Here is an 18399-nt window from a genome sequence, read left to right as displayed (position 1 = left end):
CTCCTCGCAGTGTGGCAGTTCTCCTCGCAGTGTGGTGGTGCTCCTCGCAGTGTCTTGGAGTGATCCTCGCACCTTGCAGTGTTGTGGTGCTCCTCACAGTGTGGCGGTGCTCCTTGCAGTCTTGTGGCGGTGCTCGTCGCAGTGTGGCGGTGCTCCTCGCAGTCTGGTGGTTTTCCTTGCAGTGTCGCAGTTCTGCTCACATTGTAGTGGTGCTCCTCGCAGTGTGGCGGTTCTCCTCGCAGTGTGGCAGTTCTCCTCGCAGTGTGGCGGTGCTCCTCGCAGTGTGGCGGTGCTCCTCGCAGTGTGGCGGTGCTCCTCGCAGTGTGGAGGTGCTCCTCGCAGTGTGGCGGTGCTCCTCGCAGAGTACGTAGGAGATCACATTACCAAACAGGCGGGATACAAAGGGTCTCCGGATAAGAGATCCCACCCTCTCATACAGATAATTCTGTGTTTTCCATCACTATGTACGTTATTTGTACAAGGGATAAATTATATATAAAGTAATTTCTTTGTTTCTCTTCCAGTTCGACAGTTACTGCAGAATGGATTTAGCGCTAACCTGTATAATGAGGACGGTCTGACAGCGCTACATCAGGTAGGTGACCGCCGTTAGTCTTCATTCCTACCACAAGGCCCGAGCACCCAGCGACCGGTTCAGCATTCCGCTCCCGCTAGATTGCAGTGGTTACAGGGAATCTGCCAGATGGACATATAGAGAGGTCTATACACCACTACTGCGCTTATAACTGCGCCAACACTGGACGTTCCTCGCAGTAACAGCGTAAAAGCGAATACGACATTCCTTTATTACACCATGTGACTCGTGAAACGAAAACATGACCCCAAATTATTTATAGAAAATAATAAAATAAGCCGCTTGTCGGCACAATACGGGATGTTCGCTGAATTATGTCCATCAGATGTAGCAACGACGGAGATTTATCTGCACATACAAAGCCCAAATTAGGGGATCAGCCCCGAATAACTCAGTCACCATCTGCTCCTGCCCACTCTGTAATAAATGGCCCTGGACTGCGGAACAGTGTGAGCTTTACTTCAGTATATGATCCGTAGTTCCCCCAGGATGGGTACGGGAGGCCGTCCTGACGCCGACATCCTGACCGATAAATCTGACACAACGGCTGCGTTTCAGGTCTGATTGCTTTGTGTGCGCCGCGAGATTCCCGGGACATTATAATGATTTAGACGCTAATTATATTGAGATTTTTTTCTTAGAAACAGTATATTCACGTGGTCTTTGCTTTAATGCTATGGTGAGGGGAGGGGGAGCTTAGGGGAGGGTGAGGTTAGGGGGTGCATCCTATTCCGTGTGGTAGTGCGGACAGCCCGGCGCTGCTGCCTGTGAGCGAGTAACGAGTGTGCGATTCTCCTCCCGTCCTCAGTGCTGTATTGACGACTACGAGGAAATTGTCAGAATGCTCCTGGACGCTGGAGCCGATGTGAACGCCTGCGACAGCGAACTATGGACGCCCCTCCATGCCGCAGCCACCTGCGGTCATCTCCATCTGGTGGAACTACTCATCAAACAGTAAGATACCTACAGGATGCGCGTGATCCGCCCACCTTCTTACCCAATAGCCCTGGCAGGGGCAGCTCTGCACCCACGTGGGGAAAGACAAACCTGGTAGGGAAGGTCATGGCGGTGTGGTGGTTCGGTTCTTAGCGCAGACCATCGTGGTGGGATTCTGGTACCATTACTCACAGCAGCTATAACTCATATTACACAGAGCGTGGCTGGTACAAGACAGACGGGGCACGTGGCGCGTTTGTGACCCTGGAAGGGGGCGACTTTTGTTATTCCCCATTAATTACTGAGTTACTGTTAGTCAGATGATGTTTCTGAATTTGGGTCACAGGAACGTTACATTATGTAATATTTATTAGGAAATAAGGGAACAGTTCTGATCTGTTTAGATAAATAAAGGAAACTTTAACTACTTAGTGTCACGTTCCCGGGCGCTGATATTGGATGGGACGGGCACAGTGTGTGACCGTCCCTAATCTGCCGCCTCCGTCTTCCCCGCAGCAATGCCGACCTGCTGGCTGTGAATTCTGATGGCAACATGCCGTATGACCTCTGTGAGGATGATGCCACTCTGGACCACATAGAAACCGCCATGGCTGAGCAAGGTACAGTAATGCTCTCCCAGTGTTTTCTCTTCCCCCATCCTGCCTGCCCTCCTCTCTCACCCTCACCCCACCTGCCCTCCTCTCTCACCCTCACCCCGTCTGTCCTGCCCTCCTCTCTCTCCTTCCGCCTGCCCTCCTCTCTCTCTCCTTCCGCCTGTCCTGCCCTGCTCTCTCTCCTTCCGCCTGCCCTCCTCTCTCACCCCACCTGCCTGCCCTCCTCTCTCTCTCCTTCCGCCTGTCCTGCCCTCCTCTCTCACCCATCCTGCCTGCCCTCCCCTCTCTCCTTCCGCCTGCCTGGCCCTCCCCTCTCGCCTTCCGCCTGCCTGGCCCTCCCCTCTCGCCTTCCGCCTGCCTGGCCCTCCTCTCTCTCCTTCCGCCTGCCTGGCCCTCCTCTCTCTCCTTCCGCCTGCCCTGCCCTCCTCTCTCTCCTTCCGCCTGCCCTCCTCTCTCTCCTTCCGCCTGCCCTCTCCCCCCATCTGCCTGGCCCTCCTCTCTATCCTTCCGCCTGCCCTGCCATCTCACCCCACCTACCCTGCCCTCCCACCCCACCTGCCCTGCCCTCCCACCCCACCTGCCCTCCCCTCTCTCCTTCCGCCTGCCCTCCCCTCTCTCCTTCCGCCTGCCCTCCCCTCTCTCCTTCCGCCTGCCCTCCCCTCTCTCCTTCCGCCTGTCCTGCCCTCCTCTCTCAGCCATCCTGCCTGCCCTCCTCTCTCTCCTTCCGCCTGCCCGGCCCTCCTCTCTCTCCTTCCGCCTGCCCGGCCCTCTCTCCTTCCGCCTGTCCTGCCCTCCTCTCTCACCCATCCTGCCTGCCCTCCTCTCTCTCCTTCCGCCTGCCCGGCCCTCCTCTCTCTCCTTCCACCTGCCCGGCCCTCCTCTCTTACCCATCCTGCCTGCCCTCCTCTCTCTCTCCTTCCGCCTGCCCTCCCCTCTCTCCTTCCGCCTGCCCTCCCCTCTCTCCTTCCGCCTGCCCTCCCCTCTCTCCTTCCGCCTGCCCTCCCCTCTCACCCCACCTGCCTGCCCTCCTCTCTCCTTCCGCCTCTCCTGCCCTCCTCTCTCACCCATCCTGTCTGCCCTCCTCTCTCTCCTTTCGCCTGCCCGGCCCTCCTCTCTCTCTCCTTCCGCCTGCCCGGCCCTCCTCTCTCCTTCCTCCTGCCGGCCCTCCTCTCTCTCTCCTTCCGCCTGCCCGGCCCTCCTCTCTCTCTCCTTCCGCCTGCCCTCCCCTCTCTCCCCACCTGCCCTCCCCTCTCTCCTTCCGCCTGCCCTCCCCTCTCTCCTTCCGCCTGCCCTCCCCTCTCTCCTTCCGCCTGCGCTCCCCTCTCTCCTTCCGCCTGTCCTGCCCTCCTCTCTCACCCATCCTGCCTGCCCTCCTCTCTCTCCTTCCGCCTGCCCGGCCCTCCTCTCTCTCCTTCCGCCTGCCCGGCCCTCTCTCCTTCCGCCTGTCCTGCCCTCCTCTCTCACCCATCCTGCCTGCCCTCCTCTCTCTCCTTCCGCCTGCCCGGCCCTCCTCTCTCTCCTTCCGCCTGCCCGGCCCTCCTCTCTTACCCATCCTGCCTGCCCTCCTCTCTCTCTCCTTCCGCCTGCCCTCCCCTCTCTCCTTCCGCCTGCCCTCCCCTCTCACCCCACCTGCCTGCCCTCCTCTCTCCTTCCGCCTCTCCTGCCCTCCTCTCTCACCCATCCTGTCTGCCCTCCTCTCTCTCCTTCCGCCTGCCCGGCCCTCCTCTCTCTCCTTTCGCCTGCCCGGCCCTCCTCTCTCTCTCCTTCCGCCTGCCTGCCCTCCTCTCTCTCCTTCCGGCTGCCCTGCCCTCCCCTCTCTCCTTCCGCCTGCCTTGCCCTCCCCTCTCTCCTTCCGCCTGCCTTGCCCTCCCCTCTCTCCTTCCGCCTGCCCTCCCCTCTATACTCGCCTGCCCTCCTCTCTCTCCTTCTGCCTGCGCTCCCCTCTCACCCCACCTGCCTGTCCTCCACTCTCTCCTTCCGCCTGCCCTGCCCTCCCCTCTCTCCTTCCGCCTGCCCTCCCCTCACTCCTTCCGCCTGTCCTGCCCTCCTCTCTCACCCATCCTGACTGCCCTCCTCTCTCTCCTTCCGCCTGCCCGGCCCTCCTCTCTCACCCATCCTGCCTGCCCTCCTCTCTCTCTCCTTCCGCCTGCCCTCCCCTCTCTCCTTCCGCCTGCCCTCCCCTCTCACCCCACCTGCCTGCCCTCCTCTCTCCTTCCGCCTCTCCTGCCCTCCTCTCTCACCCATCCTGCCTGCCCTCCTCTCTCTCCTTCCGCCTGCCCGACCCTCCTCTCTCTCCTTTCGCCTGCCCGGCCCTCCTCTCTCTCTCCTTCCGCCTGCCCGGCCCTCCTCTCTCTCTCCTTCCGCCTGCCCTCCTCTCTCTCTCCTTCCGCCTGTCCTGCCCTGCTCTCTCTCCTTCCGCCTGCCCTCCTCTCTCACCCCACCTGCCTGCCCTCCTCTCTCTCTCCTTCCGCCTGTCCTGCCCTCCTCTCTCACCCCACCTACCCTGCCCTCTCACCCCACCTGCCCTGCCCTCCCCTCTCTCCCCACCTGCCTGCCCTCCACTCTCTCCTTCCGCCTGACCTCCTCTCTCTCCTTCCGGCTGCCCTGCCCTCCCCTCTCTCCTTCCGCCTGCCTTGCCCTCCCCTCTCTCCTTCCGCCTGCCCTCCCCTCTATACTCGCCTGCCCTCCTCTCTCTCCTTCTGCCTGCGCTCCCCTCTCACCCCACCTGCCTGTCCTCCACTCTCTCCTTCCGCCTGCCCTCCTCTCTCTCCTTCCGCCTGCCCTGCCCTCCTCTCTCTCCTTCCGCCTGCCCTGCCCTCCTCTCTCTCCTTCCGCCTGCCCTGCCCTCCTCTCTCTCCTTCGCCTGCCCTGTCCTCCTCTCTCTCCTTCCACCTGCCCTGCCCTCCTCTCTCTCCTTCCGCCTGCCCTCCTCTCTCTCCTTCCGCCTGCCCTCCCCTCTCTCCTTCCGCCTGCCCTCCCCTCTATCTTCGCCTGCCCTGCCCTCCTCTCTCTCCTTCTGCCTGCCCTCTCACCCCACCTGCCTGGCCCTCCTCTCTCTCCTTTCGCCTGCCCTCCCCTCCCCTCCCCTCCTCTCTCTCCCCACCTGCCTACCCTCCTCTCTCTCCTTCCGCCTGCCCTCCTCTCTCTACTTCTGCCTGCGCTCCCCTCTCACCCCATCTGCCTGCCCTCCAATCTCTCCTTCCGCCTGCCCTCCCCCCTCTCCTTCTGCCTGCCCTCCCCTCTCACCCCACCTGCCCTCCCCTCTCACCCCACCTGCCCTCCCCTCTCTCCCCACCTGCCTGCCCTCCTCTCTCCCTGCCCTCCTCTCTCTCCCTGCCCTCCTCTCTCTCTCCTTTCCGCCTGCCCTGCACTCCTCTCTCTCCTTCCGCCTGTCCTCCCCTTTCACCCCACCTGCCCGGCCCTTCTCTCTCTCCCCGTCTGCCCTCCCCTCCTCTCCACCTGCCCTCCCCTCCTCTCCACCTGCCCTCCTCTCTCTCCCCACCTGCTCTCCCCACCTGCCCTCCCCTCTCACCCCACCTGCCTGCTCTCCCCTCTCCTTCCGCCTGTCCTGCCCTCCTCTCTCACCCATCCTTCCTGCCCTCCTCTCTCACCCATCCTGCCTGCCCTCCTCTCTCTCCTTCCGGCTGCCCGGCCCTCCTCTCTCTCCTTCCGCCTGCCCGGCCCTCCTATCTCTCTCCTTCCGCCTGCCCGGCCCTCCTATCTCTCTCCTTCCGCCTGCCCGGCCCTCCTATCTCTCTCCTTCCGCCTGCCCGGCCCTCCTCTCTCTCTCCTTCCGCCTGCCCGGCCCTCCTCTCTCTCTCCTTCCGCCTGCCCGGCCCTCCTCTCTCTCTCCTTCCGCCTGCCCGGCCCTCCTCTCTCTCTCCTTCCGCCTGCCCGGCCCTCCTCTCTCTCTCCTTCCGCCTGCCCGGCCCTCCTCTCTCTCTCCTTCCGCCTGCCCTCCTCTCTCTCTCCTTCCGCCTGTCCTGCCCTGCTCTCTCTCCTTCCGCCTGCCCTCCTCTCTCACCCCACCTGCCTGCCCTCCTCTCTCTCTCCTTCCGCCTGTCCTGCCCTCCTCTCTCACCCCACCTACCCTGCCCTCTCACCCCACCTGCCCTGCCCTCCCCTCTCTCCCCACCTGCCTGCCCTCCACTCTCTCCTTCCGCCTGACCTCCTCTCTCTCCTTCCGGCTGCCCTGCCCTCCCCTCTCTCCTTCCGCCTGCCTTGCCCTCCCCTCTCTCCTTCCGCCTGCCCTCCCCTCTATACTCGCCTGCCCTCCTCTCTCTCCTTCTGCCTGCGCTCCCCTCTCACCCCACCTGCCTGTCCTCCACTCTCTCCTTCCGCCTGCCCTCCTCTCTCTCCTTCCGCCTGCCCTGCCCTCCTCTCTCTCCTTCCGCCTGCCCTGCCCTCCTCTCTCTCCTTCCGCCTGCCCTGCCCTCCTCTCTCTCCTTCGCCTGCCCTGTCCTCCTCTCTCTCCTTCCACCTGCCCTGCCCTCCTCTCTCTCCTTCCGCCTGCCCTCCTCTCTCTCCTTCCGCCTGCCCTCCCCTCTCTCCTTCCGCCTGCCCTCCCCTCTATCTTCGCCTGCCCTGCCCTCCTCTCTCTCCTTCTGCCTGCCCTCTCACCCCACCTGCCTGGCCCTCCTCTCTCTCCTTTCGCCTGCCCTCCCCTCCCCTCCCCTCCTCTCTCTCCCCACCTGCCTACCCTCCTCTCTCTCCTTCCGCCTGCCCTCCTCTCTCTACTTCTGCCTGCGCTCCCCTCTCACCCCATCTGCCTGCCCTCCAATCTCTCCTTCCGCCTGCCCTCCCCCCTCTCCTTCTGCCTGCCCTCCCCTCTCACCCCACCTGCCCTCCCCTCTCACCCCACCTGCCCTCCCCTCTCTCCCCACCTGCCTGCCCTCCTCTCTCCCTGCCCTCCTCTCTCTCCCTGCCCTCCTCTCTCTCTCCTTTCCGCCTGCCCTGCACTCCTCTCTCTCCTTCCGCCTGTCCTCCCCTTTCACCCCACCTGCCCGGCCCTTCTCTCTCTCCCCGTCTGCCCTCCCCTCCTCTCCACCTGCCCTCCCCTCCTCTCCACCTGCCCTCCTCTCTCTCCCCACCTGCTCTCCCCACCTGCCCTCCCCTCTCACCCCACCTGCCTGCTCTCCCCTCTCCTTCCGCCTGTCCTGCCCTCCTCTCTCACCCATCCTTCCTGCCCTCCTCTCTCACCCATCCTGCCTGCCCTCCTCTCTCTCCTTCCGGCTGCCCGGCCCTCCTCTCTCTCCTTCCGCCTGCCCGGCCCTCCTATCTCTCTCCTTCCGCCTGCCCGGCCCTCCTATCTCTCTCCTTCCGCCTGCCCGGCCCTCCTATCTCTCTCCTTCCGCCTGCCCGGCCCTCCTATCTCTCTCCTTCCGCCTGCCCGGCCCTCCTCTCTCTCTCCTTCCGCCTGCCCGGCCCTCCTCTCTCTCTCCTTCCGCCTACCCGGCCCTCCTCTCTCTCTCCTTCCGCCTGCCCGGCCCTCCTCTCTCTCTCCTTCCGCCTGCCCGGCCCTCCTCTCTCTCTCCTTCCGCCTGCCCGGCCCTCCTCTCTCTCTCCTTCCGCCTGCCCGGCCCTCCTCTCTCTCTCCTTCCGCCTCCCCTGCCCTCCCCTCCCTCCTTCCGCCTGCCTGGCCCTCCTCTCTCCTTCTGCCTGCCCTGCCTCCTCTCTCTCCTCACCTGCCCTCCCCTCCTTCCACCTGCCCTGCCCTCTCACCCCACCTGCCTGGCCCTCCTCTCTCTCCTTCCGCTTGCCCTGCCCTCCCACCCCACCTGCCCTGCCCTCCACTCTCTCCTTCCGCCTGCCCTCCCCTCTCTCCCGGCCTGCCCTCCTCTCTCTCCTTCCGCCTGCCCTCCTCTCTCTCCTTCCGCCAGCCCTGCCCTCCTCTCTCTCCTTCCGCCAGCCCTACCCTCCTCTCTCTCCTTCCGCCTGCCCTACCCTCCTCTCTCTCCTTCCGCCTGCCCTGCCCTCCTCTCTCTCCTTCCGCCTGCCCTGCCCTCTCACCCCACCTGCCTGGCCCTCCACTCTCTCCTTCCGCCTGCCCTCCCCTCCCCTCTCTCCCCACCTGCCTGCCCTCCTCTCTCTCCTTCCGCCTGCCCTGCCCTCTCCTCTCTCCTTCCGCCTGCCCTCCCCTCTCTCCTTCCGCCTGCCCTCCCTCCAGCTATTCTCTGCAGGAATCACCCAGGAGTTGGAACCTCACCAGTACCCTATATTATATCCCCTGTCTTACATATAACACTCAGCTATTCTCTGCAGGAATCACCCAGGAGATGGAACCTCACCAGTACCCTATATTATATCCCCTGTATCACACATATAACACTCAGCTATTCTCTGCAGGAATCACCCAGGAGATGGAACCTCACCAGTACCCTATATTATATCCCCTGTCTCACATATAACACTCAGCTATTCTCTGCAGGAATCACCCAGGAGATGGAACCTCACCAGTACCCTATATTATATCCCCTGTCTCACATATAACACTCAGCTATTCTCTGCAGGAATCACCCAGGAGATGGAACCTCACCAGTACCCTATATTATATCCCCTGTATCACACATATAACACACAGCTATTCTCTGCAGGAATCACCCAGGAGATGGAACCTCACCAGTACCCTATATTATATCCCCTGTATCACACATATAACACTCAGCTATTCTCTGCAGGAATCACCCAGGAGATGGAACCTCACCAGTACCCTATATTATATCCCCTGTATCACACATATAACACTCAGCTATTCTCTGCAGGAATCACCCAGGAGATGGAACCTCACCAGTACCCTATATTATATCCCATGTCTCACATATAACACTCAGCTATTCTCTGCAGGAATCACCCAGGAGATGGAAACTCACCAGTACCCTATATTATATCCCCTGTATCACACATATAACACTCAGCTATTCTCTGCTGGAATCACCCAGGAGATGGAACCTCACCAGTACCCTATATTATATCCCCTGTATCACACATATAACACACAGCTATTCTCTGCAGGAATCACCCAGGAGATGGAACCTCACCAGTACCCTATATTATATCCCCTGTATCACACATATAACACTCAGCTATTCTCTGCAGGAATCACCCAGGAGATGGAACCTCACCAGTACCCTATATTATATCCCATGTCTCACATATAATACTCAGCTATTCTCTGCAGGAATCACCCAGGAGATGGAACCTCACAGTACCCTATATTATATCCCCTGTATCACACATATAACACTCAGCTATTCTCTGCAGGAATCACCCAGGAGATGGAACCTCACCAGTACCCTATATTATGTCCCCTGTATCACACATATAACACACAGCTATTCTCTGCAGGAATCACCCAGGAGATGGAACCTCACCAGTACCCTATATTATATCCCCTGTATCACACATATAACACTCAGCTATTCTCTGCAGGAATCACCCAGGAGATGGAACCTCACCAGTACCCTATATTATGTCCCCTGTATCACACATATAACACACAGCTATTCTCTGCAGGAATCACCCAGGAGATGGAACCTCACCAGTACCCTATATTATATCCCCTGTATCACACATATAACACACAGCTATTCTCTGCAGGAATCACTCAGGAGATGGAACCTCACCAGTACCCTATATTATATCCCCTGTATCACACATATAACACACAGCTATTCTCTGCAGGAATCACCCAGGAGATGGAACCTCACCAGTACCCTATATTATATCCCCTGTATCACACATATAACACTCAGCTATTCTCTGCAGGAATCACCCAGGAGATGGAAACTCACCAGTACCCTATATTATATCCCCTGTATCACACATATAACACACAGCTATTCTCTGCAGGAATCACCCAGGAGATGGAAACTCACCAGTACCCTATATTATATCCCATGTCTCACATATAACACTCAGCTATTCTCTGCAGGAATCACCCAGGAGATGGAACCTCACCAGTACCCTATATTATATCCCCTGTCTCACATATAACACTCAGCTATTCTCTGCAGGAATCACCCAGGAGATGGAACCTCACCAGTACCCTATATTATATCCCATGTCTCACATATAACACTCAGCTATTCTCTGCAGGAATCACCCAGGAGATGAAACCTCACCAGTACCCTATATTATATCCCCTGTATCACACATATAACACACAGCTATTCTCTGCAGGAATCACCCAGGAGATGGAACCTCACCAGTACCCTATATTATATCCCCTGTATCACACATATAACACACAGCTATTCTCTGCAGGAATCACCCAGGAGATGGAACCTCACCAGTACCCTATATTATATCCCCTGTATCACACATATAACACTCAGCTATTCTCTGCAGGAATCACCCAGGAGATGGAACCTCACCAGTACCCTATATTATATCCCCTGTATCACACATATAACACACAGCTATTCTCTGCAGGAATCACCCAGGAGATGGAACCTCACCAGTACCCTATATTATATCCCCTGTATCACACATATAACACTCAGCTATTCTCTGCAGGAATCACCCAGGAGATGGAACCTCACCAGTACCCTATATTATATCCCCTGTATCACACATATAACACTCAGCTATTCTCTGCAGGAATCACCCAGGAGATGGAACCTCACCAGTACCCTATATTATATCCCCTGTATCACACATATAACACACAGCTATTCTCTGCAGGAATCACCCAGGAGATGGAACCTCACAGTACCCTATATTATATCCCCTGTATCACACATATAACACTCAGCTATTCTCTGCAGGAATCACCCAGGAGATGGAACCTCACCAGTACCCTATATTATATCCCCTGTATCACACATATAACACTCAGCTATTCTCTGCAGGAATCACCCAGGAGATGGAACCTCACAGTACCCTATATTATATCCCCTGTATCACACATATAACACTCAGCTATTCTCTGCAGGAATCACCCAGGAGATGGAACCTCACCAGTACCCTATATTATATCCCCTGTATCACACATATAACACTCAGCTATTCTCTGCAGGAATCACCCAGGAGATGGAACCTCACCAGTACCCTATATTATATCCCCTGTATCACACATATAACACTCAGCTATTCTCTGCAGGAATCACCCAGGAGATGGAACCTCACCAGTACCCTATATTATATCCCCTGTATCACACATATAACACACAGCTATTCTCTGCAGGAATCACCCAGGAGATGGAACCTCACCAGTACCCTATATTATATCCCATGTCTCACATATAACACTCAGCTATTCTCTGCAGGAATCACCCAGGAGATGGAACCTCACCAGTACCCTATATTATATCCCCTGTATCACACATATAACACTCAGCTATTCTCTGCAGGAATCACCCAGGAGATGGAACCTCACCAGTACCCTATATTATATCCCCTGTATCACACATATAACACTCAGCTATTCTCTGCAGGAATCACCCAGGAGATGGAACCTCACCAGTACCCTATATTATGTCCCCTGTATCACACATATAACACACAGCTATTCTCTGCAGGAATCACCCAGGAGATGGAACCTCACCAGTACCCTATATTATATCCCATGTCTCACATATAACACTCAGCTATTCTCTGCAGGAATCACCCAGGAGATGGAACCTCACCAGTACCCTATATTATATCCCATGTCTCACATATAACACTCAGCTATTCTCTGCAGGAATCACCCAGGAGATGGAACCTCACCAGTACCCTATATTATATCCCCTGTCTCACATATAATACTCAGCTATTCTCTGCAGGAATCACCCAGGAGATGGAACCTCACCAGTACCCTATATTATATCCCCTGTCTCACATATAACACTCAGCTATTCTCTGCAGGAATCACCCAGGAGATGGAACCTCACCAGTACCCTATATTATATCCCATGTCTCACATATAACACTCAGCTATTCTCTGCAGGAATCACCCAGGAGATGGAACCTCACCAGTACCCTATATTATATCCCCTGTATCACACATATAACACTCAGCTATTCTCTGCAGGAATCACCCAGGAGATGGAACCTCACCAGTACCCTATATTATATCCCCTGTATCACACATATAACACTCAGCTATTCTCTGCAGGAATCACCCAGGAGATGGAACCTCACCAGTACCCTATATTATATCCCCTGTATCACACATATAACACACAGCTATTCTCTGCAGGAATCACCCAGGAGATGGAACCTCACCAGTACCCTATATTATATCCCCTGTATCACACATATAACACACAGCTATTCTCTGCAGGAATCACTCAGGAGATGGAACCTCACCAGTACCCTATATTATGTCCCCTGTATCACACATATAACACTCAGCTATTCTCTGCAGGAATCACTCAGGAGATGGAACCTCACCAGTACCCTATATTATATCCCATGTCTCACATATAACACTCAGCTATTCTCTGCAGGAATCACCCAGGAGATGGAACCTCACCAGTACCCTATATTATATCCCCTGTATCACACATATAACACACAGCTATTCTCTGCAGGAATCACCCAGGAGATGGAACCTCACCAGTACCCTATATTATATCCCCTGTATCACACATATAATACTCAGCTATTCTCTGCAGGAATCACCCAGGAGATGGAACCTCACCAGTACCCTATATTATATCCCCTGTCTCACATATAACACTCAGCTATTCTCTGCAGGAATCACCCAGGAGATGGAACCTCACAGTACCCTATATTATATCCCCTGTATCACACATATAACACTCAGCTATTCTCTGCAGGAATCACCCAGGAGATGGAACCTCACCAGTCCCTATATTATATCCCCTGTATCACACATATAACACTCAGCTATTCTCTGCAGGAATCACCCAGGAGATGGAACCTCACAGTACCCTATATTATATCCCCTGTATCACACATATAACACTCAGCTATTCTCTGCAGGAATCACCCAGGAGATGGAACCTCACAGTACCCTATATTATATCCCCTGTATCACACATATAACACACAGCTATTCTCTGCAGGAATCACCCAGGAGATGGAACCTCACCAGTACCCTATATTATATCCCCTGTATCACACATATAACACACAGCTATTCTCTGCAGGAATCACCCAGGAGATGGAACCTCACCAGTACCCTATATTATATCCCCTGTCTCACATATAATACTCAGCTATTCTCTGCAGGAATCACCCAGGAGATGGAACCTCACCAGTACCCTATATTATATCCCCTGTATCACACATATAACACTCAGCTATTCTCTGCAGGAATCACCCAGGAGATGGAACCTCACCAGTACCCTATATTATATCCCCTGTATCACACATATAACACACAGCTATTCTCTGCAGGAATCACCCAGGAGATGGAACCTCGCCAGTACCCTATATTATATCCCCTGTATCACACATATAACACACAGCTATTCTCTGCAGGAATCACCCAGGAGATGGAACCTCACCAGTCCCTATATTATATCCCATGTCTCACATATAACACTCAGCTATTCTCTGCAGGAATCACCCAGGAGATGGAACCTCACCAGTACCCTATATTATATCCCCTGTATCACACATATAACACACAGCTATTCTCTGCAGGAATCACCCAGGAGATGGAACCTCACCAGTACCCTATATTATATCCCCTGTATCACACATATAACACACAGCTATTCTCTGCAGGAATCACCCAGGAGATGGAACCTCACCAGTACCCTATATTATGTCCCCTGTATCACACATATAACACACAGCTATTCTCTGCAGGAATCACCCAGGAGATGGAACCTCACCAGTACCCTATATTATATCCCCTGTCTCACATATAATACTCAGCTATTCTCTGCAGGAATCACCCAGGAGATGGAACCTCACCAGTACCCTATATTATATCCCCTGTATCACACATATAACACTCAGCTATTCTCTGCAGGAATCACCCAGGAGATGGAACCTCACAGTACCCTATATTATATCCCCTGTATCACACATATAACACTCAGCTATTCTCTGCAGGAATCACCCAGGAGATGGAACCTCACCAGTACCCTATATTATATCCCCTGTATCACACATATAACACCCAGCTATTCTCTGCAGGAATCACTCAGGAGATGGAACCTCGCCAGTACCCTATATTATATCCCATGTCTCACATATAACACTCAGCTATTCTCTGCAGGAATCACCCAGGAGATGGAACCTCACCAGTACCCTATATTATATCCCCTGTATCACACATATAACACACAGCTATTCTCTGCAGGAATCACCCAGGAGATGGAACCTCGCCAGTACCCTATATTATATCCCATGTCTCACATATAACACTCAGCTATTCTCTGCAGGAATCACCCAGGAGATGGAACCTCACCAGTACCCTATATTATATCCCCTGTATCACACATATAACACACAGCTATTCTCTGCAGGAATCACCCAGGAGATGGAACCTCACCAGTACCCTATATTATATCCCCTGTATCACACATATAACACACAGCTATTCTCTGCAGGAATCACCCAGGAGATGGAACCTCACCAGTACCCTATATTATATCTCCTGTCTCACATATAACACACAGCTATTCTCTGCAGGAATCACCCAGGAGATGGAACCTCACCAGTACCCTATATTATATCCCATGTCTCACATATAACACTCAGCTATTCTCTGCAGGAATCACCCAGGAGATGGAACCTCACCAGTACCCTATATTATGTCCCCTGTATCACACATATAACACACAGCTATTCTCTGCAGGAATCACCCAGGAGATGGAACCTCACCAGTACCCTATATTATATCCCATGTCTCACATATAACACACAGCTATTCTCTGCAGGAATCACTCAGGAGATGGAACCTCACCAGTACCCTATATTATATCCCCTGTATCACACATATAACACTCAGCTATTCTCTGCAGGAATCACCCAGGAGATGGAACCTCACCAGTACCCTATATTATGTCCCCTGTATCACACATATAACACACAGCTATTCTCTGCAGGAATCACCCAGGAGATGGAACCTCACCAGTACCCTATATTATATCCCATGTCTCACATATAACACACAGCTATTCTCTGCAGGAATCACTCAGGAGATGGAACCTCACCAGTACCCTATATTATATCCCCTGTATCACACATATAACACACAGCTATTCTCTGCAGGAATCACCCAGGAGATGGAACCTCACCAGTACCCTATATTATATCCCCTGTATCACACATATAACACACAGCTATTCTCTGCAGGAATCACCCAGGAGATGGAACCTCACCAGTACCCTATATTATATCCCCTGTCTCACATATAATACTCAGCTATTCTCTGCAGGAATCACCCAGGAGATGGAACCTCACCAGTACCCTATATTATATCCCCTGTATCACACATATAACACTCAGCTATTCTCTGCAGGAATCACCCAGGAGATGGAACCTCACCAGTACCCTATATTATATCCCCTGTATCACACATATAACACACAGCTATTCTCTGCAGGAATCACCCAGGAGATGGAACCTCGCCAGTACCCTATATTATATCCCATGTCTCACATATAACACTCAGCTATTCTCTGCAGGAATCACCCAGGAGATGGAACCTCACCAGTACCCTATATTATATCCCCTGTATCACACATATAACACACAGCTATTCTCTGCAGGAATCACCCAGGAGATGGAACCTCACCAGTCCCTATATTATATCCCATGTCTCACATATAACACTCAGCTATTCTCTGCAGGAATCACCCAGGAGATGGAACCTCACCAGTACCCTATATTATATCCCATGTCTCACATATAACACTCAGCTATTCTCTGCAGGAATCACCCAGGAGATGGAACCTCACCAGTCCCTATATTATATCCCATGTCTCACATATAACACACAGCTATTCTCTGCAGGAATCACCCAGGAGATGGAACCTCACCAGTACCCTATATTATATCCCCTGTATCACACATATAACACACAGCTATTCTCTGCAGGAATCACCCAGGAGATGGAACCTCGCCAGTACCCTATATTATATCCCCTGTATCACACATATAACACTCAGCTATTCTCTGCAGGAATCACTCAGGAGATGGAACCTCACCAGTCCCTATATTATATCCCCTGTATCACACATATAACACTCAGCTATTCTCTGCAGGAATCACCCAGGAGATGGAACCTCACCAGTACCCTATATTATGTCCCCTGTATCACACATATAACACACAGCTATTCTCTGCAGGAATCACCCAGGAGATGGAACCTCACCAGTACCCTATATTATATCCCATGTCTCACATATAATACTCAGCTATTCTCTGCAGGAATCACCCAGGAGATGGAACCTCACCAGTACCCTATATTATATCCCCTGTATCACACATATAACACTCAGCTATTCTCTGCAGGAATCACCCAGGAGATGGAACCTCACCAGTACCCTATATTATATCCCCTGTATCACACATATAACACACAGCTATTCTCTGCAGGAATCACCCAGGAGATGGAACCTCGCCAGTACCCTATATTATATCCCATGTCTCACATATAACACTCAGCTATTCTCTGCAGGAATCACCCAGGAGATGGAACCTCACCAGTACCCTATATTATATCCCCTGTATCACACATATAACACACAGCTATTCTCTGCAGGAATCACCCAGGAGATGGAACCTCACCAGTCCCTATATTATATCCCATGTCTCACATATAACACTCAGCTATTCTCTGCAGGAATCACCCAGGAGATGGAACCTCACCAGTACCCTATATTATATCCCCTGTATCACACATATAACACACAGCTATTCTCTGCAGGAATCACCCAGGAGATGGAACCTCACCAGTACCCTATATTATATCCCATGTCTCACATATAACACTCAGCTATTCTCTGCAGGAATCACCCAGGAGATGGAACCTCACCAGTCCCTATATTATATCCCATGTCTCACATATAACACACAGCTATTCTCTGCAGGAATCACCCAGGAGATGGAACCTCACCAGTACCCTATATTATATCCCCTGTATCACACATATAACACACAGCTATTCTCTGCAGGAATCACCCAGGAGATGGAACCTCGCCAGTACCCTATATTATATCCCCTGTATCACACATATAACACTCAGCTATTCTCTGCAGGAATCACCCAGGAGATGGAACCTCACCAGTACCCTATATTATGTCCCCTGTATCACACATATAACACACAGCTATTCTCTGCAGGAATCACCCAGGAGATGGAACCTCACCAGTACCCTATATTATGTCCCCTGTATCACACATATAACACTCAGCTATTCTCTGCAGGAATCACCCAGGAGATGAAACCTCACCAGTACCCTATATTATATCCCCTGTATCACACATATAACACACAGCTATTCTCTGCAGGAATCACCCAGGAGATGAAACCTCACCAGTACCCTATATTATATCCCCTGTATCACACATATAACACACAGCTATTCTCTGCAGGAATCACCCAGGAGATGGAACCTCACCAGTACCCTATATTATATCCCCTGTCTCACACATATAACACACAGCTATTCTCTGCAGGAATCACCCAGGAGATGGAACCTCACCAGTACCCTATATTATATCCCCTGTATCACACATATAACACACAGCTATTCTCTGCAGGAATCACCCAGGAGATGGAACCTCACCAGTACCCTATATTATATCCCCTGTATCACACATATAACACTCAGCTATTCTCTGCAGGAATCACTCAGGAGATGGAACCTCACCAGTCCCTATATTATATCCCCTGTATCACACATATAACACTCAGCTATTCTCTGCAGGAATCACCCAGGAGATGGAACCTCACCAGTACCCTATATTATATCCCCTGTCTCACATATAATACTCAGCTATTCTCTGCAGGAATCACCCAGGAGATGGAACCTCACCAGTACCCTATATTATATCCCCTGTATCACACATATAACACTCAGCTATTCTCTGCAGGAATCACCCAGGAGATGGAACCTCACCAGTACCCTATATTATATCCCCTGTATCACACATATAACACACAGCTATTCTCTGCAGGAATCACCCAGGAGATGGAACCTCGCCAGTACCCTATATTATATCCCATGTCTCACATATAACACTCAGCTATTCTCTGCAGGAATCACCCAGGAGATGGAACCTCACCAGTACCCTATATTATATCCCCTGTATCACACATATAACACACAGCTATTCTCTGCAG

General features: G+C 53.1%; 1 protein-coding gene across 1 annotated transcript in view; it reads left to right on the top strand.

Moving 5' to 3' along the window:
• Window positions 1–18399, top strand: part of PPP1R16A (protein phosphatase 1 regulatory subunit 16A) — a 155453-nt gene that overhangs the window by 110933 nt on the left and 26121 nt on the right. Inside the window, exons 3-5 of the mRNA XM_088464131.1 lie at window positions 525–595; window positions 1404–1549; window positions 2048–2151. Coding sequence (XP_088320257.1) covers window positions 525–595; window positions 1404–1549; window positions 2048–2151 — 321 coding nt within the window. The remainder of the gene's footprint in view (window positions 1–524; window positions 596–1403; window positions 1550–2047; window positions 2152–18399) is intronic.

Source organism: Taudactylus pleione, unplaced genomic scaffold (assembly GCF_031769625.1).
Source record: "Taudactylus pleione unplaced genomic scaffold, aTauple2 ptg001597l, whole genome shotgun sequence".
Lineage (NCBI taxonomy): Eukaryota > Metazoa > Chordata > Amphibia > Anura > Myobatrachidae > Taudactylus > Taudactylus pleione.
The sequence above is the reverse complement of the archived record's forward strand: the minus strand, read 5'-3'. Positions and strand labels throughout refer to the sequence as shown.